Source organism: Equus quagga, chromosome 7, assembly GCF_021613505.1.
Source record: "Equus quagga isolate Etosha38 chromosome 7, UCLA_HA_Equagga_1.0, whole genome shotgun sequence".
In the NCBI taxonomy this organism is placed as follows: domain Eukaryota; kingdom Metazoa; phylum Chordata; class Mammalia; order Perissodactyla; family Equidae; genus Equus; species Equus quagga.
The window spans coordinates 128,538,431-128,562,709 of NC_060273.1; the positions used below are offsets into that span (position 1 = coordinate 128,538,431).

At 42.9% G+C, this 24,279-nt stretch overlaps 1 protein-coding gene across 5 annotated transcripts in view; it reads left to right on the plus strand.

Annotated features, from left to right (window-relative positions):
- The window catches only part of LHFPL2 (LHFPL tetraspan subfamily member 2), a 158,835-nt gene that overhangs the window by 61,945 nt on the left and 72,611 nt on the right, over positions 1-24,279 (plus strand). For 4 of the 5 annotated variants that reach the window (XM_046667269.1, XM_046667270.1, XM_046667271.1 and 1 more), the window contains one exon: positions 16,094-16,151. In XM_046667269.1, coding sequence (XP_046523225.1) covers positions 16,094-16,148 — 55 coding nt within the window. In that variant the 3' untranslated portion in view covers positions 16,149-16,151. Of the gene's footprint in view, positions 1-1,349; positions 1,392-16,093; positions 16,152-24,279 lie in introns of those variants that run through there. The other variant, XM_046667272.1, reaches the window with a different exon arrangement.

The window sequence follows — 24,279 nt, forward strand, 5'->3', positions numbered from 1 at the left end:
AGGATGGAGTTCATAGCCTGTCTCATATAATTGTTGTGAGATGACTCACATGGAGATAACTGCTCTAAGTGCTTAGCACAGTGCCTGGCACCTAGGAAGGGCTCAGTCAACGCATGATGATGATGAGGAGGAGGATAGTTGTTGTTACTGCTAAGATTCTCAGGGCTCTTGAGGTTTCAGTTGCGGAAGGTTCTGTCTCCTGGACCCATGCGTGGCTGGGCTGTTTCTGGGCTGAACACCCACTCTTGACCCTCCTGTGCTACACATCCCCACAGTAGCTTCCCTGGAGGCTGATTTCCCTGGATAACAGCTTTTGAACCTCTCTCATCATCTGTTTCCTATTCATCCCACGTATCCCAGTTCAGATTTTCAAGATTCTTCCACGTCATCAAGCAGTGGAGACACATGGGCCTATAGTTCACGCTGACCCCCATGCCTTCCTAAGGCCAGTGGTCCTCAGAGTCCCTGTCCAGAGCTAATCTTTTATTTAATCCTCTAAAGGTTTATGGAACATTTTTATCCCAAGCAGAACCAAATGCTTTATGGCCCTCTGCATCACTTCCCTGGGAGTTGGGAAGTATCATCTCGTCTCACTTCCTAGAAACAGGTAGAGACAGGCCCACAAGAGGACCCAGAAGCTGGGGTCACACTGCTTCCGTCACTTTCATGGTCAGTGAGAGGTACTTGCCAGCAAACGCTGTTGCTCTTCTCCTTACCTTTCTTGAGAAGTTTTTCCTCCTGGTTGTCTTTTCTTACTCATGTGCTTATGGGAACCCGAAAGACTATAGGTGGCTCCTGTTCTAACATTTTCAGTTTTGGTCTAAATTTTATGAAAATCCTACACTGGTCAGCTCCTTCTCTCTGCAAGTGAAATCTTCTTGAGCTTAGATTGCCATTTCCAATTACAGTGTCCTTCCACTCTATGCTTGTCGAGAGCTGAGAATCATTTAGGCCAGATATTTTCACTTAAACTAAGACTAAAGAGCCTTCATTTAGTATCTAGAAGGAAAATCATTTTTAAAATTATCACTGCTTCAAAAAAACACAAAACTAAGCTGTTAATATTGAACTTAGTCAATGAAACCTGAAATGGAATGGGAACAGAATAACTTCCCTTGTTTTTAATTCTACGGCTCCTGTTTATGCAGAGTGGCCCAGGGATAAAGAAGTAGTCAGTCTTGAGTTGTGCTGGATGAGGAATAACAGAAGGTTGAAGACTTTTATTTAGTTATTTATTGGCTTACTTGTTTCTCATTACTGCTGATCGCATGAATTCCTCTACCATCACTGTCCTCGAACATCTTGCTTCTGGTTCCTGTAGGTGAGGAGGCTCCAGTAACTTGCTTGGTCCTTTCCTTCACCTGGAGATCCCTGTTACGGTCCGTGATGAGGTATGCCAAGCTGGAATATAACTGAAAAGTATTCTCAGTAAATGAGATTCCAAAGGGCAGCTTTTCAAGACTCCTGCAAATCAGTCAAGTCCAGTCCGTCAACAACTGTGAAATGCAGACTCGCGGTGGGCATGTTGATGGACACATCTCTATAGTATTTGGCTCAGTCCTGAAGTCTAAGGAGATTCCAGCCACAGCTCCAATTGGATGCACTGGTTTGGCCCACAGTGCAGGGAAGCAGCCGGACTGTAACAAGTAACAAAGTCACTGTATTTGGCACTTCATGGGCCATGGGAGGGCCTTTCTGCTTGATGGCAGTTTTTATCTCTTTTGCAGAGTCAGATTCAAAAAGGTAGAGGAAATAAACTACACTTTTGTACTGTGTTTGAGTTAATTTTCATTGTTCTATCTGATGTACTTGGTCAGATGAGTCTGCTTGAAACACAGCTGTGTGTGAATAGGCCCTCTCCCGTCTCCTGGACTGTAGGTTCTGGGCAGCAGAGAGCCAGACTTGGAGTCTCTGAGCCCCCACAGCGCTCGCCTACGTTGTTGATGGATCATGTGGTAGTTGCCTTGTTATGGGACAGGCAGCTAGGAGCAAGCATGCTACTGGGAACCGAGAGTTTGAGATGGAGTGGAATGGCATCAGAAGCCTTATACCTAAATGATTCCTGGAAGACATTTCTCAGAAAAAATTGGCAGTAAGGTGAAACCAGTCATCTCACCCTTTGATCTCTTGGTAAAATACCTGTCCCCAGGGAGGAAGAAGCCCCCGAGATACATACGACCAGGCTGTGTGTGTATCCATAACAGCCCAAGCCATGCCCAGACAGGGGTAAATGTGACTATCTGAAATGGAATTGCTAAAACTTCCATGCCAGGAACCTTGCTTCTTGCAAGAAAAGGAAATTATCAACTAAACCCTGATTGCAGGTGCCCAATTCCAAAACTCCCTGAATGCCGCCTGCCAGAGAGAGCCTGGATTCAGCCCCATTTGGACTCTTTAATTGGCAGAAAATGGTTCTCTCTCCTCCTTCTCCCTGCCCTGTGGGTCATAGATTTTTTTCTGCTCTCTCATTGCTTTTGAAAACCCTATAATATTCCTTTTAGTCTTCCTGTGATTGACATTTTGTTTTTGTCACAAAGATAGTGTACTGGCATTTCCTGTTTTTACATTGATCCTCTGAAAAGGTGAAGTGTGAAGGACCACGCCAGAGAAGGGAGCATAATTAATATCTGTGATGCTGTCCAAGTTCTTGAGAAACTATTAGAACTAGATTATCTTGGTGTTTGCCAGTTGAGGTCGAGCCAACATCTGTAGTTGTCTTTCTTTTCCAGAGGGCATGACAGGAAAAGAGAAAGAGAAGAGTTCAAGGGATTAAAAACAGAGTTTTCATTAGGGTAACATTTGGGGTCAGGTAAACATCTCTTTCGAGTTTCATTGAAAATTCCAGGAGGCCAAGGGCAAAATCTCCAGAAGACTTGCTTCAATGGGTATAGTTCAGTGGAAAGTTCACCTTTAAAAAAAATTTAGGAAACCTTAGTATGATACTGCTTAGGGAGCACTTAGAAAAACAGAAAAGGAAAAGAGACACCAAAAAACGAAATTTCTTCTCCTCATTTAGGAAGTGTGGAAGGCCTGGGAAAGATTTTCCCTAGTGCCTCGGGAATACTTCTTTGTTGCACATCAGCTACTTTCCTTCCAGGAGCTGTAGAGTCAGTTCTTAAATTTGTGAACTGGAGTCGTGAACGCAGACACCTGCGGTGCATGCAGACTCATCTGAGGGGAGAGCAACGTGACCATCCTTAGTAATCCAGGCACGTTGCCCCTGTCTGTTTTCTAGCCTGTAGCCTGGTTCTTGGTTGTTTACTTTTGCGTTGTTCCGGTGACCAGTTTCAGGGTTCAGATGACGTCTCTAACAAGAGTTAAGCTCTTAACTTTAGAAAAAAAAGTTGAGAGAAACGGTCCCCTTTGACTCTGAAGGAAATTAAACCACAAGTCCGGCTACCAATGGAGATTGTGGAATTTCTGTCCTGGAGATCTTCAAAAGTAGAACATTAAAACTAGGTCACTTAAGTAAGTCTGCTTGGAGACTAACCAAGATGGCCTCTTGCGGTGCTCCAAGTTCATAAAACTACTCGTGTTAATATTTGTCTGTCCTTAGAGCATAAGGAAAAAGAGTACTTTGTTATGTTATCTTTTGACTTCTTAAAAATGGGCTGCATTCCCCATGCCTAGACCTGGCTGTGTCTCTCATTTGCGTTGGATACTAATGTTGCTTGTGGAAACTGAGGAGGGACGGAGAGGGAGGAAGTAAAAGGGATTGTCGTTTTTTTAGAAGGTGACATTTGATCTTTTCAGGGGATGGCACTGACAGGAGACTTGGCTTAGACAGAGCTGACTTGACTGAGCATATTAACAAACTCCCCACGGAACGGTACTTGGCATGAAGGCACTTCCTGTAAGAACCACTGCCTTAGTACTAAATGATCAAGTTTGCTGGCTTTAAATGCTCTATAAAATGCAAAGAGGTTGTTTGGTTCAATGTTGTTGCAAGCTATAAACTTTGAAAAGTTAAGATTGTCTAAAGCAAGATTGTTAAATTGTCTGTCTCCTGTATGAGTCTAGAATGACAAAAATTAAAAAGTCAAAGAAAAGGTTCTTTGTGGAATGCCAAACCACACTGAACATAGTTCTTGGTGACTTGTTAAGTTCCCAGTGTCCCCAGGGCCATCTGCTGCTTCTGCAAATTGCATCCAGTGACAGACCAGTTTCCCTCCCTCCTGCTGACCTTAAAGAGACGCAGTTCAGGAGCTTGTGAGCACCTGTGAGAAGGCCTTGAGTTTTTAGGATGGGAGAAATTGGAAGCTATTAAACGTACTCACCAGACAGGAAAGCAAAAGGTAAAATTGGGAGCTTTGTTCTTTTTATTTCACAAGTAATTTATAAAGACTCCTCTTTCTTCTATTCTTTTTTTTTTTAGTAAAGGTTTATCTTAGGAATTTAAATTAGGAAGTTAATGTCCTCTGTGACTTTATTTCTTGAAACTGTTCAGTCAATGTAATATGGATTTAAGACTTTCCCGGGGACCTAGAGATAAAAATATATTATCTCCCGTCTGTTTTTCTTCTCTTTGTCTTTGTTTGTTTGTTTTATTTTCCTGGGCAGGCAAAAATGAAGGAGAGAAGTCTAAGTTATAACATTTGGTTTTGGTGCTGTTTTCTTTCCTTGTTCTATTTTTAAAAGGACACATTCATTGAAGTGAGACCCTGTGTTTTTAGTTCTTTCTCCCTATAACTTTCCTTTATTTGAAGTTAGTTCTGCCATGTGGTGGTTTTCAAGATGTTTGTTTATTTACAGTGAAACCCTTTCTTTCCAATGAAATCTTGTGTTTAACCCTAATATATGAAACAGACCAACTGCAGCTCTTCGGGGGGCCGCCCCTCGGCCTCCTCCTGCCCTGTGGGTCCTGAGGCTCATCTGAGCACCTGGGGGCCTGAGGAACCTGGTTTGTAATCCCCTGGCATGAACACAGGATTAGGAGGGAGTGCCTGATGTGCTGTCCTCGGCTCTGCCACCAAGACTTTTTCTGTCATTTCACTTCTCTGGACTCGAGTTCTCTCTTTGTTGAAATGATGGCTCTGCGCCAGATCATCTCTGCGGTCCTTCCTGCCCTGACAGTCAGCAGTCCTGAGTTACACACAGAGAGCATTGAGCACTGAAGTGTTTGGTGACTGAGGAATACGCACAGTGAGAGCAGAAGGCCTGGCCAAAGGGAGCAGCATCCTGTTCCAGCGTGAATGGTCTTCAGCTCATGCAGATGAGAGCTCGCGAACCAAAACTGGTGCATCAGCAGAATCGTCTCTGAGGAAAATGTTTTCCAGAGATTCCAGTGAGGCATCCGTAACTCTCTAATATAGAAGAATCTTGTGGAAAAGGGCATTTAAACCAGTTGTGGGTTGTTGTTTACCATTGATTGTAGTTGAATTTGCTGGTAAGTGGTTAGCTATTAATAAAGAAACCAATTTTGCCTCACTAGCGAGCATTGTGTCGTGTCACTTCATGCATGTGTGATAGATTGGAAATGCATCCGAGCCATAGTTCAAGAATTTGCAGCCAGTTAACACGTTTGGTTCGTGGATGAGGATGGTGAGGCCAAGGTCAGGGTTCAGTCTTCGGGAGCCAGTTAGCTGGGCGGGGCTCTGTGGCCAGACTGTACTTTTAACCCCGACCAACTAACTGCCTGCCACATGTGTGCCATGGGCCCCCGGGAGGGTTCGAGAGCTGGGAGGATACCTGACCTCAGCTTTCCTCCTGGGACCTAGCAGGACCTCTGTCCTGGTAGTGGAGGGCTTGGCATTCATCTTGGTGGATGGAGGGTACCCTGCCTGCATCTTTAACAGCTAGTTAAATCCGAAATAGTCCCTGTGAGCCAGAGTCTCAGTGCCTACTGTTCGTGGGTCTCTCCAGTCTGAAGACAGAAGTTCCTACACTAAGTTCCAAGAGAGATTATTGAAATAACGCTCCGTGGTTCTCTATGTGAGTGAACGGACCCTCGTCCTCTTTGGGAATTGGAGAAGGGCTGGCGTTAGAAGAGAAATCGCTTCTGTTTTAACTGCTTAAAGTCCATTGGTCTCTGTTTAAACACCATTTTGTAGTTAAAATTTGAAACTTGATTTTCATCTGTAAAAGAACAGCATATAGGAATCTTATGAAAGTTGTCTGGAAGAAAATAACATGATTCCACTGCACACAGTTCCCCTAGAGAATGGTTCAGTATGAATAGATTTTTACTATTAATTAAACATGGAACATTTTCTCTTGTTTCTTAGCATAAACACAGCAATGTATGAGGCCTCAGTAGGATTTCATCTTTGCCTGGAGAAGCAATTAAATTTAGTTATAATGTGTTTTCTATGAAAAATAGGAAACACAAGTAGCTTAAAGTATCTCAAACACGTGTTGATGAGAAAAGTATTCATTTTTATTATAAAAAATTCAAAAGTATAGAATTAGAAAACTCATACACCTCTTAATCTCTGCACCAACCAACCCCTCCATAATCACCATCAAGATACTCTCGAGCTAATTGTGAAAATGGGTATAAAAATTAGAATTTTAAGACTTGTTGATTTTTTCCCCAGAATTAATTTGCTCCAAGTCAGTGGCTTCCAATGTGTTTGTTTTAACGCTGCATGCTTTCTTCAGACGATTTTAAGTGGACTTCTAATACAGAAAGAAAAAAAACGTAGGAAAAAGCAGAGACACTGTAGTAGTAGCTGGAAAGAACTCGCTCCCTTTCTCCTCTGCCCCGACCAGCGAGCCCCAGGACCCCTCCACTGAGGACCGGTCCACTGAGGACCCCCTGCAGCAGCTCCTACAGCGGCGCCTGACCGTGTCGCTGCCGTGGTTGAGCGGTGTTGGTGCTGGGCCCTCCCCTCCCTGACTAACTCTTTCCAGTGGGGCACCCAGAGCGACATTTGTTTCCCCATCGTTGACTTCAGACGGTTGTTTTTAGTTAAGCTACAGTTAGTCACAGACTTCAAAGCAAACCACCTAAGCCAACCAGTGATTCTTTTTCTGTCTTGAAATTGGACCTTTGCATTTAACTCGTCCTTTGAGTTTAGCTCAAATGCCACATTTGTCACTACTTTTTAGTCCGTGCCAGGACATTTTTGTCCTTGTGGATTTCGGTTTAAATCTGTAACTACATGCTTGAGCCGTGGCAGACTTTCCTGTTCACCGACCTTGCAGGACTGAGTTTCTTCCTTTTATCCCATTCAGGGTAATTGTGTTCCTGCCCGTATTCTTTCCCCCACTGGATAATAAAAGTAATACAGCGTTATTTCACACTGTAGATAATGCTGGCGTATCTCTTAATCTTTGATCAGACTGGGATAACTCGGAGTCCTACAAAAGCAAAGCACAGCCTCGTGTAAACGTACAGGACTTAAATCCGTGCTGTGCCCCAAGGCGGTGAGGATAAGATGGCACTAGCAGTGGTCTTTCTCAGTCTTAGAAGGTCAGCATTTGTGGAGCACCTGTCTAGGGTGAGTTGGCCGAGCCTTGGCGAGATCTCGAGATCAGGCCTTTCATCTGCACTCACCCCTTCAGCACACGCGTCCCTGCGAGGTAGATGCTATTGGTTTTTTTTCTGTACCATAGCCAGCTCTTCCCTTACTCATGTGACGTGCTTTTCTGGAGTAATCTCACCCTTGCCTGTGGCTTCACTCACCTCCTATATATAGCTGACAATTTCCCAAACAATATCACCTGCTTGAAACAACGTTCCTCAGTTGCTGGCCAGCTGCCTGCTGGAATCTCCCCACCTGATCACCCAGCCGAGGACTTCAGACTTCAGAAGCCTCAGTGAGCACATTTTCCTCCTATCCTCACCTGATCTCCTTTTTTCTCTGGGTTTCCTGTTGTTGTCAAGACATAATCATCTGCCTACACATGTATTTATCAGCTGGTATTTACTGAGAACTCAGTCTGTCTCTGGTGCTATCCCAGATATTAGGGGTCTATACAGAAGAGACTAAAATATGTTAATATTTTACCTGAGTAGAGCTTATTCTGGTGGACAAACAACTAACTTTAAAAAAAAAATCTGTATCTATACCGTACATCTAGATATGTCTACATCTGTTTATCCATCTGTCTATCTCTGTGGATGGCCGTCACGCAGTGGTGAAAGCTACGGAGAAAAATCAAGCAGGATAAGGATGGCAGACAGTGCTGGCGACCAAGAGGAGGTGTTGGTGCTCTTATAGCCAGGGCGGTCAGGGAAGGAGATGATATTTGAAGAGAGACTTGAATGCAGTGAGGGGACAAGCCATATGAATATCTGATTTCCGGAGCCTGCTTGACCCTCTGTTAGTACTTCCTAGTCAAGAACTGAGTCACGGCCATTTTGTAATGTTGCCCAAGCCACTGTTTATAAATGTTAGTCAGCGATGGATGATGGACTTGGAACAGGGAGTCAGACAAGCAAATACTTATTACCCAGTGTACTGGGTGTGACAGAGCTGTGCCCGGAAGCCTGCATGAGCTCAGAGGAGGGAGGGATGGGAAGAGGGCAAAGGCAAGAGTGAGTTTTGAGAACGCTTCACAGAAGACACTTGAGTTGGGTCTTGAGCAGAGTGTCACATGGTGTTAGGGAGGAGATGGAGGCAGTTACAGGCAGATGCCCTGGGGCCTCAACCCTGAGGTTTCAGGACATGGCATCAGATTTGGGGTCAAAGGCCACAAAGGGAGGGGAGCACAGTACATGACAACAAATCCCAGGACAAGTGAGCTGGGGACAGATATGTTCTTAGAGAACAAATTCCATTCATCTGACTTTGAATGCTGCCTTTGGGAAAAGAAAGATGGGAGAAAGAACTCAGATTTCCCCTTTTGCCCTTCCTGGGTAGCTCCCTGGGAGTGTTCCTTCCCCGCATCCCCCTTGTCCTACAACCTCTTTTTCTCATTATAAAGACAATTGCAGCAAGGATCCGGTTCTGAGAGCTCTTCCAGATGCCTCTGCTATCTTGAATACATCAGTCAATCATATGTTTTGAAAAAGACATCCGTGTGTTGTGCCACTGAGAAGGGACCTGGTTGTGACTCCTGAAAGCTTAAGGGAGGGAAGGCGGGTCTTGGCCTTGCTTCTGACCCAGGGTGAGGCTGGGGGTGTCTTGAGGAAGGGGCAGGAAGGCCATGCTATGGCTCTCCTAAATGAAGGAGTGTGGGCTCTGCACGTCGTCCTTGGTCTGGTTGCTCATTAGGAATGGGATGAATTTGCAGTGGGGACTCTCCAGTAAAGCTCTGGAGTCTTCCGCTCGCAGCTTTGGCATTATTTTGGTTTTAGTGTATTTGCCTTCATTTTCTCTAATTTGTCAGGGCTGTGCTTTCCTCTTTCTTCTGGGATAGTGGTTGTATAAGTAGGCCTCACGACAGGACTCCACTGCCGAGGCATTTTAGAATTTATTTTTATTGATAAATTATACTATATGTTACTGAGCAAGACTTAGTGCTGTCATAAGCCTTATAAAAATATTTTATTAAAGCTTAATGTACCCCTTGTTTTCTTATGTTTCACCGACTTTTTAAAAATTTCTTGAAGTGTTTTTCCCTGAAAGCACTAAAAGCTTACTCATACTATTCTCATGCAGTTAGTGTTTGAAGCGATTTTATTTCTCCAGAATTCATTCAGAATGTGTCATCAGTCACACTTAGGTGACACGGGCCTTCTGGTCTCTCCGTGGTGTGATCAAAGATCTCGTTCTTTGGCTCTGCTTCACCAAAGTCCTGTTACCTGCTCACTAATGCCAGACTTTTAGAAAAGCTTAAAGCCTTTGACACCTTAGACTGAACCTTAGGATACAAAGCCGCCTGGAAGAGCCGGCAGTGAGCACTGCGTGCTGTGGTGCCGGCGAGGGCTGCTGGCCCTTCCCACGGAGGTCGTGACAGGAGGCCCTGAGGCGGAGGCTGGCCGAGCAGCGCCCTGAGAGGATCCTTTCCTTGGGAGTAGCAAAAAATGCCGTGTTTGTTTTGCTCTCCCTGGTGCCTGGCAGGGAATAGGTGCCCAAAAGATATTTTTTGACTGGGAGCGGATAGAATAATGGACAGATAAATGCCTTTATGCGTATGTAATGAAAAAGGTAAATATTTTAGATAGGGGAGCCAGGCCTTCAAAAGCAAACTCTCCACTTCACCAGGAGAGCTGGCCTTGCATAGACGCAGAGACTCCCTTTCTCTGGTTGCTTTCCTTCATTTTCAAGAAACTGCAAATCCTTTAAAGGAAGGGCATTTCCAAAATGGTGTGTTGGCCTGTCTTGGTGGTATAGTCGCCCTGCCCCTTCAAGGAGCTTCACCTGTGTGCAGGTGACACTACACAGGGGTCTTTGGGAAGCATCCCCACAGGTCAAACAGGCTCATTCCTGGCCTTCGAGGGGTTTACCATTAATGGCCAGCAGGTGAGCAGGGTCTCTACTTGCTCTGTATATGGTTTGGCCTGCATGGGTCCATGTATACCCTGCCTGAAAATCTTTTTAATGAGTAGACTTTCTCTATTTCTAGTTCCATCTTGGCATCTGTCTTTCAGAAACATTTGTCTGTTACTACTTAAAGTTTATGCCCAGATTTGGAATGCAGACTGCTAAGCAAGGTCAAACAGAGAAGGGGCTTGTCAGCACTTACCATCCAAGTTCCTGGTGCAGCCGGCTGCCTGCTCCTCGGCCCGCTGCCCGGCTGTTGCCGCCCTCCCCGTCCGCCCGTGGTGGCCTGTGTCTTCAGTCTTCAGTGACGTCTTCTTGAACAAGTGGTTGGGGTGTTTGATGAGGTTTACACGTTGCCAATGCTCGGCAATATTCACAGCAGTTTCTGTCTTGCAAAATGATCACATACCTATGTTCAAGGCTTTAAAAAGAAAGAAAATTAAGAGTGGCTGTCATCTGGAGGCGGTTGCTCAGAATTACCTAAGATGCTCTTTAATTGTACATACCCGCCCCTGTCACCCTCCTCCACCACCCATATTCTAAGGATGTTCCAGGACAGAAGCACTTCTTGAAGGTTGGTCCAGACTCTGGCGTTTTGAAAACACACCCATCTGAGGAGTTCCCCTGTGTGGAGAGCGGAACCACCACCCCGGGCTCCCTCCATGCCCCCAAGTCATCCTTGACCTCTCCTGTGCTTTCTCCTCGTTCTGGAATTCCTGCTGTTATCTGCGCTTGCTGAGCATTTCTCTCTTCCCCGTATGCTGCCTCCTCAGTTTGTCTGTAGAAGATGTTCCTAACGCAATCATCCTTTTGTTTGCTCAGTAAACATTTAAGAAATGTCTACTTTGTGCACTGTGCCAAGTGTAGGAGATACAGAGGAGGAGTAAGCTAGAGGTAGTTTTGTTCTCAAGGAGCTTCTGGTCCAGTAGATTTATGGGGAAAGACTAACAATTATGTGGATGAACATGGTCCTGGCTATGTGTGTATAATAATAGCAGTGTTTTGATGCTCAATCCTGATGTGTTAAAATGCAGTATAATTGAGTCTGACTTGTTGCTGGCACATTGGTGGGCTATTCTGTTGTTCCTAGATTTAAAAACTTACCCTTTAACAGCTGCATGTTAATGTGACTTTTAAATCAGTCATTTCTCCTTCCTTAAGAGTAAAAGGAAGTGTTTGTGATGAACGACATTTGGCTTATAGTCTGTGAGGTCTCTGGAAATTTGAACTTCAGTCATTCTCTGCGTGGCTGAGTGGCAGGGTGGGCATTGTAGAAGTTCAGGTTCCCAGCATTTCACGTGAGTTAACACAGTCCAACCTTTGGCAACCTGCCAGTCTCTCTGCTTGGTAGACAGGTTCATGAAATTCGACACTTTCCTGTCTTTCCTTGAAAATCTTGCAAGAAAATCAGCAGTCCTTCAATGGCTGACCCATTTCTGTTAAATTCCTGTTGTCAGACCCAAGTGTGAGATTATCCTGGACCTCCTGTCAGAATAGAGTCAATGTATTTCTTTGACTTTTTTTAAAAAAAAACTACCAGCCTAGTCTTTGAGTAACAATTTATGCTTTGAGTGCAGAAGTGGGACACGGCTCTTTGTGTTTATTATGCTGCCACCAACTCCCCTTATAATGTGAGCCAACTTCCCTAAGCATTTATTGTATCAATAGAGCACAGTAAAGCAGGATTTAGACAGTTATTCCTTTAGTTGACACGTGTAAGCAGAGCCTTGAAGAGTGTGTCTACCAAAAATATAGAGTACTTCCGAGTGAGGTAGAAGGGATGGTTTGTGAGAGCAGGGCTCTTACCATGTTTTGCTTTTAGCTGATCTCCTTTGGTATTCACTTCCATGCTTCAAGTCTTTGGTGCCCACCCTTGCCCTGTCCTTGATGAATGAGTGTGATGGCTGAAAAGCATCATGTCTTGGTTGTTGAGTATTGCCCAGCTAGAAATACCCTGGACTTGGGAGTCAGAAGTCCCAGCTTGGAGCCCAGATTCTAGGATTTACTATTTGTGTGACTCAGCTTAAGTTGTTCCAGTTCTTGGTCTGTAAAATCGGAATAATAAATGATGTCTGCCTCCACCCCCTACTCTAGCTACCTTCTACGCAGAGTGTGGATCAAATGAGAAAATGGATTGGAAAGTATCGTGTAACTTGTGCAGTGCTTTGCCGTGGGGACTGCCATGCTCACCAAGGATGGGCATAGTGGACTATCACAGCAGGGCACGTGGAAAGACTGTCTCTGTTAGAGGACAGTTATTGAGACTGTCCCCTTCTATGATCATGAGCTGCTGCCTCTTAACCCACCCCAGAGGCAACCTAGACCACTGTGGAGTGACTCTGTTTATTATGACATTCTTTCTTTAGTTAAGCTGAAATTGATCCTTATGCTTTCCAAGATAATTTACACCTCTTGGTTCTGGTTTTACAGAGTAACATGAAGCAATTCAAATCAGTACATTTTAAGTCATAGAAATTTATAGCCGAGAAAGGAGTCTTACAACTCAGCTTCCTGTTTTTGGCAATTCAATTCAATACATAAGAGCTGGTGCCCGTCACGTGGGTGCTGTGCTCAGGCACTAAAGGCAGCTATTGTTTCTCCTCCGGATCTCCTCCGGAAGTGGAACAGGAGGGCATGCGACTGAAATGGAGATGAATGAGAAGTAAAAACTTTTTAACTCCTTAATGTGCAAATATATGGTGGTTTTAATTTATTTAGAATACTTGCTAGAATTAGTAGTGCCTGCATTTATTGGGTTATAAATAATTTAAATGGCCAAGCAGACTACTAATCTACAAAAGACGGAAGAATGATAAATATTAAAGACAAATATTTCTGATTTTTATAAGCTCCCATGTGTTTAACCACCAGTAAGTGAAAAACATAATTGCACACAGAGAAATAGAAAAATGGTAAAACCACAGACTGTGGGAGGACCCTGAAATGTCTTCCCAGAGATTAAAGGCAGAACGTATCTCTTCATTGAGTTATATATCTATGAACAGAATTTAAAACAAAGCAAGCAAATAAAAAGGCAGCACGGGTCTTGGTGTCAGATGCCCTGGGTTCTCTTCTCGTCCCTGTTGCCAACAAGCAATGTGACTTTACTCCTTAGAATTTGTTTCCCTCAAATTTAAAATGAGGCTAAAATTTTTTCCCTGCCTGTGTTGTGTAGTTGTTAGGATTAAATGTGATACTGAATATTGGTTCAGATCTTCACTTCTTGCAAGCCATGTAACTTTCAGAAAGTTCTCGAAACTCTATGCCTGCTTCTTCACCTTTAAAATAGGATAATCCTAGCACCTACTTCAGGGTTTTTTGAGAAGTCAATGAGTTAATTCTCAAGTTCGTGGAACAGTGCCTGACAGTTAATGCCTAATACACTGACTAATTTTTGTGAACTTTCAAGGGCTGTATGACTTAGTATATTTTTAATCTGTGGTATTTGTTGGAAATAGCATTTTTTTAAAAAATGAAAATAACTGTAACACCCTATCTACTGACCAAACCCAATAACAGAATTGGGGCGTGTTTTATCTTTCTGATCACTTTGGTGGTTTCACAAGATGCGACCTCGTGAGAAAAGCTTAATCATGATACCGAAAACTTATGCCCTTTTTCTTCAGAGCTTAGGCCGAATTTATTTATTCTAGGAAGTACTTTTTACTGGCAGTGTGAGTTTGGAAAGCTTCAGTGGGGACTCAGGATGTGGCCCTGGCTTGTCTATTATCATTAGGCTCTTGAGATCTGTCCTAACTGTCCAGAGTTTTGCTTTGTTGTATGTAACAAAAAAGATCTTAAAAATGTTATCTTTGATTTTGAACTGTACTAATTCCAGTATTTTGGGAAGCTCAGTTTTCTTATTTATAAAAGAGAAGTACGAATCCCTGCCTTACACAATTGTTGCAGGACAGCCCATCTCAAAGTTTAGCTTTTAGAGGTAATGAGATGTTGATGAAGAACTCCGTGTATAACAGATCCATTCATAATAATCCTAGCGGCTTACTTCGCAGAAGCGGTTCCCAGAAAAAATACTGATCATGATTTCCCATGACTTTCCCTAAAGGGGTAAAATAAAATAGCGGGAAATGCTTGGAATTTAACTAGTAATTAACTTATAAAGAACCGTTTTTTAAAAATCATAACTCCCCTAAGCTATTATAACAAAGGACTTTGAGTTCAGAATTCTTTTATGTGTTCATTTTTCATAAAGTGAAGCCCAATGACTCTTGTCGGACGTCTTCAAGTTTGTTACTGAACTGAAATGATTTTTTTAGATAGAGGAGCCTTTGAGCCCCATACTGGCTTTTCAACCTCCAGTCTCATTTGGATTAACACTGATGCTGCTGCTGTTAAACTGGTTATCTGGATATAAGTGTGGATATTCGTGGCCTAATACTACAGACTTTTGTTACCAAAGTTTAATGATGTGTGTATTGGAAAGTTTGATTATAGAAGATGGGCATATGGCCTTTTCCTGTTTATCAATAGAATTGAGGCTGTTGAATGTTTTCTATTTGATCCATCTTACCTGCAGTTAAAAATATTTTTTTACTTCTAATTTTTTTTTAATATATCTTGAACTCTAAACCTTTTATTTCTAAATTTCCACTTATGTGCTATTTTACGTTATAGTCTTAAATAGCACGATTAGGCTAATCATTTTGAAAGGAAGAAATTGTTTTTAAACATGCAAAATCACAAGTTCATTTTATCTGCTAGTTAAATTCTTTTCCAGAGGTTTGGCATTAAGGAATGTCAGGTTTCTATTTGGGAAGGCGATGAGTAGACTATGCAGAGTAGAAGGGGCTTTCAAGGGGCCACCTGACAGGGTGCAAAGAGTGTGATTTGGGAACCCTGGATCTGGAGGATACTGGGGAAGCTTCTCTGCTTCTTTCAGCAGCAGTTTCCCCGTCTGTTAATGGACATACTCCCTGTCTGGAATGGTTATAATCTGATGCCACACGGTCCGAGGTGCACAATAGATTTCCAACAAATGGTAACTTTGATATTTTGTACTAGAAATTTGTTCCATTTATGTTTAATATTTCAAAGCAATGCTGAACAGATACCTTGGGATTCTCTGCTTTGTAAACCTATTAATAGGCTTCTAATTTTCTACAGTTACCTGAAGACTTTGAGAGCACCCAGAGGAATACTTGATTTTGGGATAAATGAAGTAATCATTAAATAAATTCTTACCTCTCAATTCCTCTGATTAATGACCGTTTTTCCATGTCTCCAGTCTTTGACATTCTTGCAAATTTAGCTTTTAAAAAAATTAACAGAGTAACTGAAAAGGATATAAAGTGCTGCTAGGATAGTTTCCTCATTCACAATTTCATATTTCATTCTTTAATTTGTTTCTGGATTATTTGAACCTTTTATGGTTGTTCATAAAGTGTCCTCAAGGACACAGTTGTATTTTCAAGTTGGTCCCTTTGCCAGGGGAAAGTAAAGGATACAATAAAGGTATGTCTTCATGGCTGTGCCTTCCCCACTGCCCTCTGACTTTTTCTGGTTTCTCAGTGGTTTGGACCCTGTGTTAGGGCATCAGTGGTCCTGGGAAGCGGTGCCCACGTTCTAATGCAAGTTGAACTTCGTGGAACCTGGGGACTGATATTTGAAACATCACATATTTTAATGAGACAGAAAATGGCATGATAAGTCTTCTTTGTGTTTAAAAAAAATCTAACATTTTGTTCAATTCGTCTCTCTAGGTGGCATTTTTCTGAAGTTGTTCATTGGGACTTCCCAGCATTCCTGCAGATATAAAAGGTTAGTAAATGAAATCAGGTACCCTTATTGTCACTGATTCTTTGGGAACACTTCCAAGAGGGTGGCAGCTTACTTCTTGAAGGAGGTGCAGTGTTTCAAACTTTTGGACCCTGAATCGTAAACACTAGTTTGTTTGGTTTTTTTGCCTAGAAACACCACTCTGATGAGCACACATGAATGTCGGAAAGGACCATGTACAGTTTCATAAGTGGTATTAAATTTAATGCTGTAATTGCTATGCTTCCATTCTGACGTGATTTGTTTTGTCACTGTTTATGAACAAGTTTCAGAGCTCTTTATAACAGGCATGGCTGACTTTAAGTTGTCTTTCGTTTTGAGCTTCTCTGTGGACCATTTCACCATTTGTTACATTTCTCTCTGAAGAGGGAAGTAGAGATGACCAGTTCAAATTACCCAATTTTAGTACTTGATGACAACTCAGGTAGAAGAATTGCCTGAATAAAAATGGAAAATAGTTGAGTAATAGGTTATTTATGATCAACTCTTAAGATTTTAATTTATAAATGTCTCTTTATTAGTAGAAAATATTAGTAACAATAATAGGGATTGAGTAATCTCCTACAGTATGCATTCAACAAAATCAAGACAGTGGAAGTTCAGTAACTGCCCCCAGAGACTTGGATCCAGCTCTGCTTCTCGCAAGGGAGAGGCCTGTTCAGCCTGGGCCTAGAGGGGCCTTGCTATGAACTTGAGGACACAGCTCAGGCCAAGAGAGCAAGTCCGTGGTGTGGATTTGGGACCGACCGACATCCTATCCAAGAGGGTCTGCCATGTGCAGGGGATTCGCAGAGCATTTTGACAGACACCGTCTCATTTGTGGAAAGGTAATCTTTTTAGCTTAGAGATTCTGGGGAAGGAAGAATTGCCCTTATGTCATGAATTGAACTATTGATTCCTCACATGTTATTAAATTGTTCTAATGACTACTACTGCCCGGGTTAGATTAGGAAGCTTGATTGTTGTGTTTTTTTATGGGAACTGTAAACGCTTGTGAGTTAAGAAATTATTCGAGCAAGCTTCCTTCTCATGGGAAAGCCAGGGCTCACCTGAGACAGGTGGGTGTCCTGAAAAGGCTGGTCATTCACTGGCACCTTATCAAACTGATAACTTTAAATATCTGTTCCATATTTATTTAGTAGGAATGGAGAAACTGATTTTCTATTAGTAAAAAATATATACCTTTTCCTGTATGTTGAAAATAATGGATTTATTACATGCGATTTCCTGAACCAGGTGTTCGTAAACTTCTTTAAAATTTGAGTAGTAATAACACTCTGCCATGCGTTGTTCAGATCCGGAATTTCAGCTGCCTGCCAGCCAGGTGACATCGAGGCTGGTAGCGAGGCCTGTCTTACTCATCCCGCTCTATGAGGGAAAGTGTTCTCACCAGAGACAGCCTGTGCTGGCGAGGCGTGTGCGTAGTTCCACTCAGAGGCACTGTCTGCTTGAATGGAAACAGGTCTGACTGCCATTTTGCCCGTTATGTAAGGAGTTGCATGTAACCACCGAGTTACGTGGCTCCATATTTCTGATGTATTCCAATGATGATTTAGTCCCCTGTTGTGGGTTGTCACCTTGGATTGCTGCCAGGCTGGCCTGTTTAATCCAGCTCTGGCGAAAAGCCAATTCTGTTCTCCCAGTGCCTTCTGGAGCTATGTCATGTTCACCCTTGAAGTCCCCCTCTCTGAAGATTTAACCAGATAATACCAGCCTTCTCGGTGTCTTTTTATTATTATTATTGTGAATTAATTCCATAGAAATACAGTAAAACTTTACCAAGTCAGACAGACACAGGAACGGCCATTCTGAATTAACAGTGTCTGAATTACGGAGGAATCTCATCCTGCTTTCTGTTATATATACCATCACCCACATTATTATGAGCTTGGCAGAAGGTTTCTCTAGAGCAGAGAGGGTCATTGTGGTTTGGGGAGAGCCTTGTTGTCAGGAGGCCCTCTGTCTCTCTGCTGGACACAGACTTGGGCTGGAATTCCATCTGTGCTGCAAGTTGGCTGTGGGGCCTAAGGCATGTTTCTTTACCTGATGGAACCCCCATTTCCTTACGTGTGGATACCTCTTCTGCCCAGAATGGTTTGGCAGATTGAACGAGGCAAAGATGGCAGTGTGTGTGGTTCATAGTAGGTAACAAGTGCCCCCTGCCTGGCTCCCTGACACCAGCTATTTTGGCAAGAGCACTGCACATGGAGCGGAGGAACTGCCCTGCCAGGCACCTCCTGTGCCTCACTGGTAAAGCAGCCGGGTAATGCCTGCTCTGTTCTGCCCTGCCTACTCCATGAGCATCATGAGAAGCCTTTGAAGAGTGTGAATTTAGGGTGTGTGGTTAGTAGTGGGGGGTTTCTAGTGGGCAGGCTTTTTTTTTTTTTAATCTAGTCAGACTTTCTGGGCTTGAATCCCAGCTCTACACCTTCTAATTAGGTGTATGACCTTGAGCAAATTATTAACACCCTCTGGCTCTCACCTGCCTCACAGGATTGCTGTGAGATTAAGTGATGTACTGTGTATGGAGTAGGGCACGTGGGCCTAGCGCCTAGTGAATCTCAATAAAGATGCTGATAAATTTGCCAGGACACAAGGAGGGAGGCACAGAATCTGACTTGAAAAAATATCTACAGTTTTACAGTCTCTCAGGTTTGAACTTGGGCTTATTGAACTGCTTTTTTATATCATGATATGGTAGTTTAGACCAGGGATGATCATCTTTGTCCTGAATAAACTGAGAGCGATCATATCCTGCAATGGGCCTTGCTCATCGGAAGAGCGAAGCATTGGGAGTCAGTCTTTCTGGGTTTCCTTCACGAGCAAAGAGGGGGAAAGGCTAGTAAGGCAGAATTCTTACTAGAATTGAAATATGAGCAAAGCAAAAGTTCTAGACTTGCAGAGTCCAATATGGTGGCCACTCCCCACCTATGGCCATTGAGCACTTGAAATACGGCTAGTGCAACTGAGGCCCTGAATTTTTAATTTTACATAATTTTAGTTCATTTAAAATTTAAAGCTGATAGTTAATTCCGTTACTAGAAAACTTTTAAGTATGTTTGGGACAACTTGGGCATGCAGATTGACTTTTTCAATGGTGAATTTTGTAATGTTTAACTCAGATCAACTATTTCTGATGGAAATTTAGTGCCTGAATTGAGATGTGCCAAATGCACAGCAGATTTGAAGTGCTGGTATTAGAAAAAAAGGATGTAAAATATTTTTAATACTTTTTACATTGATTAATATGTTGAGATGATAATATTTGGATATTTGAGTTAAATGTAATATTAAAATTAAGTTCTTTTTTAGAAGAAGATGGGCACAGATGTTAGCTCAGGGCTAATCTTTCTCAAGAAAAAATTATTTCTTTTTGCTTTTTTAATGTTGTTACTAAAATTTTTAAATAACGTACATAGCTCATGTAATCTTTCCATTGGACAGTGTTGCTCTAGAAGATCCTTGACAGAATTGAATAATTTCTAATTTATTAAGTAAAATATAATTTTTGTCAGTAGGTTGTGAAAATTTATGGAAGTGTTTTTTTTTTTCTTCTTTTAAGGTTTTTGTTTCACATTCTACCAATTAAGTTTAGAGGAATTTTTAAAAATACTCAAAATTGGAAAGAAAAGGAAAAGGCATGTAGCAGATGTGTTGCCTGAACCTCATGCACCCCAGCCTGAGGCTCCATTTCGGTGTCTTTGCTCTGGTCCTTCCTCTCAGCTTCCTTATGAAATGAACCGAGGGAGGCACTCCCAGCTGTCCCCCAGGATGTGAACCCAAACACCAGTCTTCAGCAAAAGATGCTGCTTCCATGATGGTTGTTGACTCTGACATTTGATGCAGGTACCGCATTCCCAGGTCCCATTTAGCCATGCCCCAGGAGATCAGTTTAGGAAATGTCATCCAGGAGAAATGACTTTTAATCACCCAGAGTGAATTAGCACTCTCTTCTTACTGTGGTACCAGAAATACGGAGGTAAATTCCTAAGGGAATGATTGCTGGCTGGATGTTGAGTTGTCACCAGAGTATTACGAAACAAGAGAAGATAATCCAATTAAGAGTATTAGTATTTTGCCTGACATTCATGTCCTGGGGGACACTGCAGTGTATTCTCAGAGGTGGGGGAAGTGTGTTTGATTTGCAATCAGACTGGTCTGGGTTTGAGTCCTGGCTTTGTCTCCGCTGATGCTAGTGAGGTTTCCTCACCTCTCTGATCCTGTTCCTGTGTAGCTGGTGCCTACAAACATCGGCCAATTTCCTTGTCAAAATTCCTCCCTTGTAAGGACTCGATCTGTGACACTCACACCCCTTTGATGACAAACATGGCAAATACATCACCAGCCTCATATTTTCCAGACTGAGTTAAGTGAACAAGCAAGTTTACTTTCCAATATTGTAAGCTCTAGCCAGGAATTAAGCAGGATTGCTATTTCTATATTAAAAAGAAAGCTTTATCAAATTTCATGAAGAATCTTTAGCTAAAGAAAGCTTTTCCTTGTAGGGAATTTAGCTGTTATGACATTGAGATTTTTAAATTCCAGTATTAGAGTCTAGAATTCATTTCCACCAGCAGCTTGGAAGCAGTTAATAGGAGAGGGGAAGTACTTAATAAGAGCGGGTATAATAGCGTCTCCCTTTACTGAGGGTAGGTTGGACTAAATGTGTGCTCTCTGGATGGGAAAATGATAAAATAAAATATAAATAGATAGTGGTTTTCAAGATTTAATGAAAACAAATCAAAGTAATTAAATGCATTAGAGACAACGCGAATGCAATTGTTTTTCTGATTTTGTTACTTGCATGTTGACAGCTTGTCTTTTTTCTCATGTAAGTTCTGGCTAGACCTGTGCCTGTCTGACAGAAGAGTCCTGAGGATTCTTGCCAGCCAGGGCACTCTTCTTTCTGTGAAGAGCTGCTTCTGTTGGTAGACTGTAAACTTCCTTAGGGCAGCTCTGAGTCTCTCATTATAGCCTCTGAGCCCAGTACAGAGTCTGATGAGTAGTGGGTGCTCAGTGGCTTCATTTGGATGAGTGAAGGATAAGTGATGGTTAGACTGTGGAGCTGGTTCTGTGTCAGTCTCTGAAGAGAGGTCTACCTGAGGGACATGATAGGCTGCCCAGCACAGTGCCTGACACATGTTATGCGCTCAGTCAATGTTGGGCAGATGGAGGCATGAATCTCCATAAACTGGAAGTATACTTTGCAATTTATAAGGGACTTTTGGGAGTATGACCCATTTATAATTTGGGAAGCCACGAAGGTTCTTTTAAGCAGAGAAGTGAAGTTAAATTTTAAGAAGGCACCACGGGTGGCAGATTGACCAGAGGCCAGGAGACCAGGTAGGAAGGTGTCAGTGGCAAGAAGCGACGAGGGCTGAGGGGGGAGACTTGGGAGGGTGGGGTGGGCGGGGCTGCAGCAAACTGATGAAGCACAGTGCCAGGGGACAGGTGCCTGTGGCGGTTGCTTTGGACAAGAGCTGGGGCAGCTCTGTGGCAGAGGAAGGGTGGGGTTGCCATAGGTAACATTAAAGTACAAGGAATAGAAGTTAAGAGAATTCTCATGTGGTGGTCTTGTTTCTTCTGAGAAATAGGAAAAGTCATCTGCTGCGGGGAGAGGTGGCGGAGCAGGGAGTTTAAAAAGAAGGAATGCGTGCTTCCCTATGTGGAAAGGAACTCTTCTCGGTGCTGATGTGGCCAGAGCATCCATCTTCCTCTGAATTCTGGTTCTCTGTCTGATGGATTATTGCACAGGGAATTCTGGTCCTCCACAAAGATGTTCTGGATCTCACATCAATAAATGCATAGTTTTGTTGTGATCAAATGGGGAAGTCTATGAAAAAGGCTGTATGCAAATCTTCCAGCAGGTAGGTTTGGTTCCAACTGGTACTCCTCTTGTCATTCCATCTACACAAAGAAATGCCAGGATCCTTACATAGAAAGCTTTTTTACTTTAATGATCACTTTTTGGTTTTTTTGAGAAAGATTAGCCCTGAGCTAACTTCTGTTGCCAGTCCTCCTCTTTTTGCTGAGGAAGATTAGCCCTGAGCTAACATTGGTGCCGGTCTTCCTCTACTTTATATGTGGGACGCCTACCACAGCATGGCTTGACCAGTGGTCCATAGGTCCGTACCCAGGATCCAAACTGGCGAACGCTGGGCTGCTGAGGTGGAACGTGCGAACTTAACTGCTGCGTCACCGGGCTGGCCCCCTTAATGATCTGCTTTTTAAATTGCTCCTTAAAAGGGAGGGCATGAACTGACCTCAGCTGAATGAATATACACCGGGAGAGTGTAGAGGTATCTCCCTCGTCGTCACTGTAAAATGTATGAAGCTTGTTAATACAGGTAGGTAGTAGCCGTATGCATTTTTATTTGGCATTCTTTTTTATTATTTCCCACGTCGAACTGCAGCAATGCCTGCTTACCACTAAAGAAGGCAGCAGTGTAGTTCTGAAGTTCAGCGATCCTGCCCCATAAACACTCAGTCTTGCGCTTTGAAACTTCATCATGGCTGCCTAACAGAAACTGACTTCTTCTGAATTAAATATTGATTTAAACTACTTCCCTTTTGGATTAATTCAATAACCAAAGTTTTTGTGATCTTTTCCCTCTCTGTGCTCTCACGCTGGGGGAACAATTCATCATACAGGGTTCTGTCCTGTCCTTCCAGACACCCCTGGCACCAGCCTCCCCTGAGCCATGGGCCAGCCACTCACCACAGGTTATAGGGCTGGGGTGCCAGGCAACCTCTAAAGATGGAATTGGCCCCAATCTCTGTACCTTATGTTACCAGCCCAGAACAGCCTGTGAAAAACTCTTGAAGCTAGTTGGCAAGCTCAGATGGACTCGGAAATGAACCTGATTTTGATCCAAATTGTTCTATATCCACGGCCAAGTTGTGTTAGGAAATGGACACTTCCTGTCATTAACTCCCAGCTTAGGTCATCCCTTTCATGTAATGAAGGCAAATACGACTGAAAATCCACTTTAGAAATCTAGCGTGACTAATCTGAAAGAGCTGGTTCCTCTCTTGTTGCCTCACCACCACATTTCGCTCTTCTTGCTTCATTCTCAAATTGCATCCCTCACTGGGTGAAGGTCAATCCATTTTTCTCCTAATATTCTTGGAGAAGCTATGGATTGGAAAGACACAGTCAGCCTAGGGTGGTGATCATCTGCTTTCATGGACTCATCATTATTCATGGTCAGGGCGGCCAATTTATTGGCCATTCATACCCCCCATCAGGTACATTTATGTCAATCCTTCTAGAACTGTCAGGCATTTTGGTACAAGGGTAGTTGCAGAGAAAGTCACTTGGGCAAACCCCCAGGAGTTATATTTTTCTTTAGCTGCTGTGATATTCTGTTTTACGCTTGCGTATTTATATCATTTGCACCATCTCAAAGCAAAGATGTGTCTTTTTTGTTTTTTGGGGTTTTTTTTAGGAACTTAAGGAACAAAGAAGTTTATTCGCATTCCCAAAGCAGTCTAGGGTGGATGGGTGGGCCCGTTTGCTCTGTGTAGTCATTCAGTGTTCCTTCTAAAAGATGGGGTTTTTTTGGTGAGGAAGATTGGCCCTGGGCTAGCATCTGTTGCCAATCTTCCTATTTTTGCTTGAGGATCCCAACCCACGAAACCCTGGCCGCCAAAGTGGAGCGCGTGAACTTAACCACTACACCACCAGACTGGCCCTGCAAAGATGGTTTTTCACCTCAGTTTTCCCTCTGCCCTTGAACACTGGTATACACCTGAAGACAAGCAATGGCCCTTATGTACTGACTATTATGGCTGGCGACAATTACCAGAAGATGTTTATGTGTGTTTTTCTCTCGATTATCAAAATCCATGTTCATACAGAACAGTATAAGCATGCAGGGAAAAAAGTCTGTCCCCTTAGGGGTCATCACTGCCAATCTAGTGACCAGGTTCCTAGGAGTGTCTCTTCTTGTACATTCTCTTCTGCACAAAGTTGAGTGCTTACTCTGTATACAACTTTATACTCAGTTACTTTTTTGTTTAATATTATATTATAAACATTTCCCCATATCATTAAAAGTTTCTTGTTAAAGCATTTCACTGGTTGAATATTCTATTTTATGGCAAATAT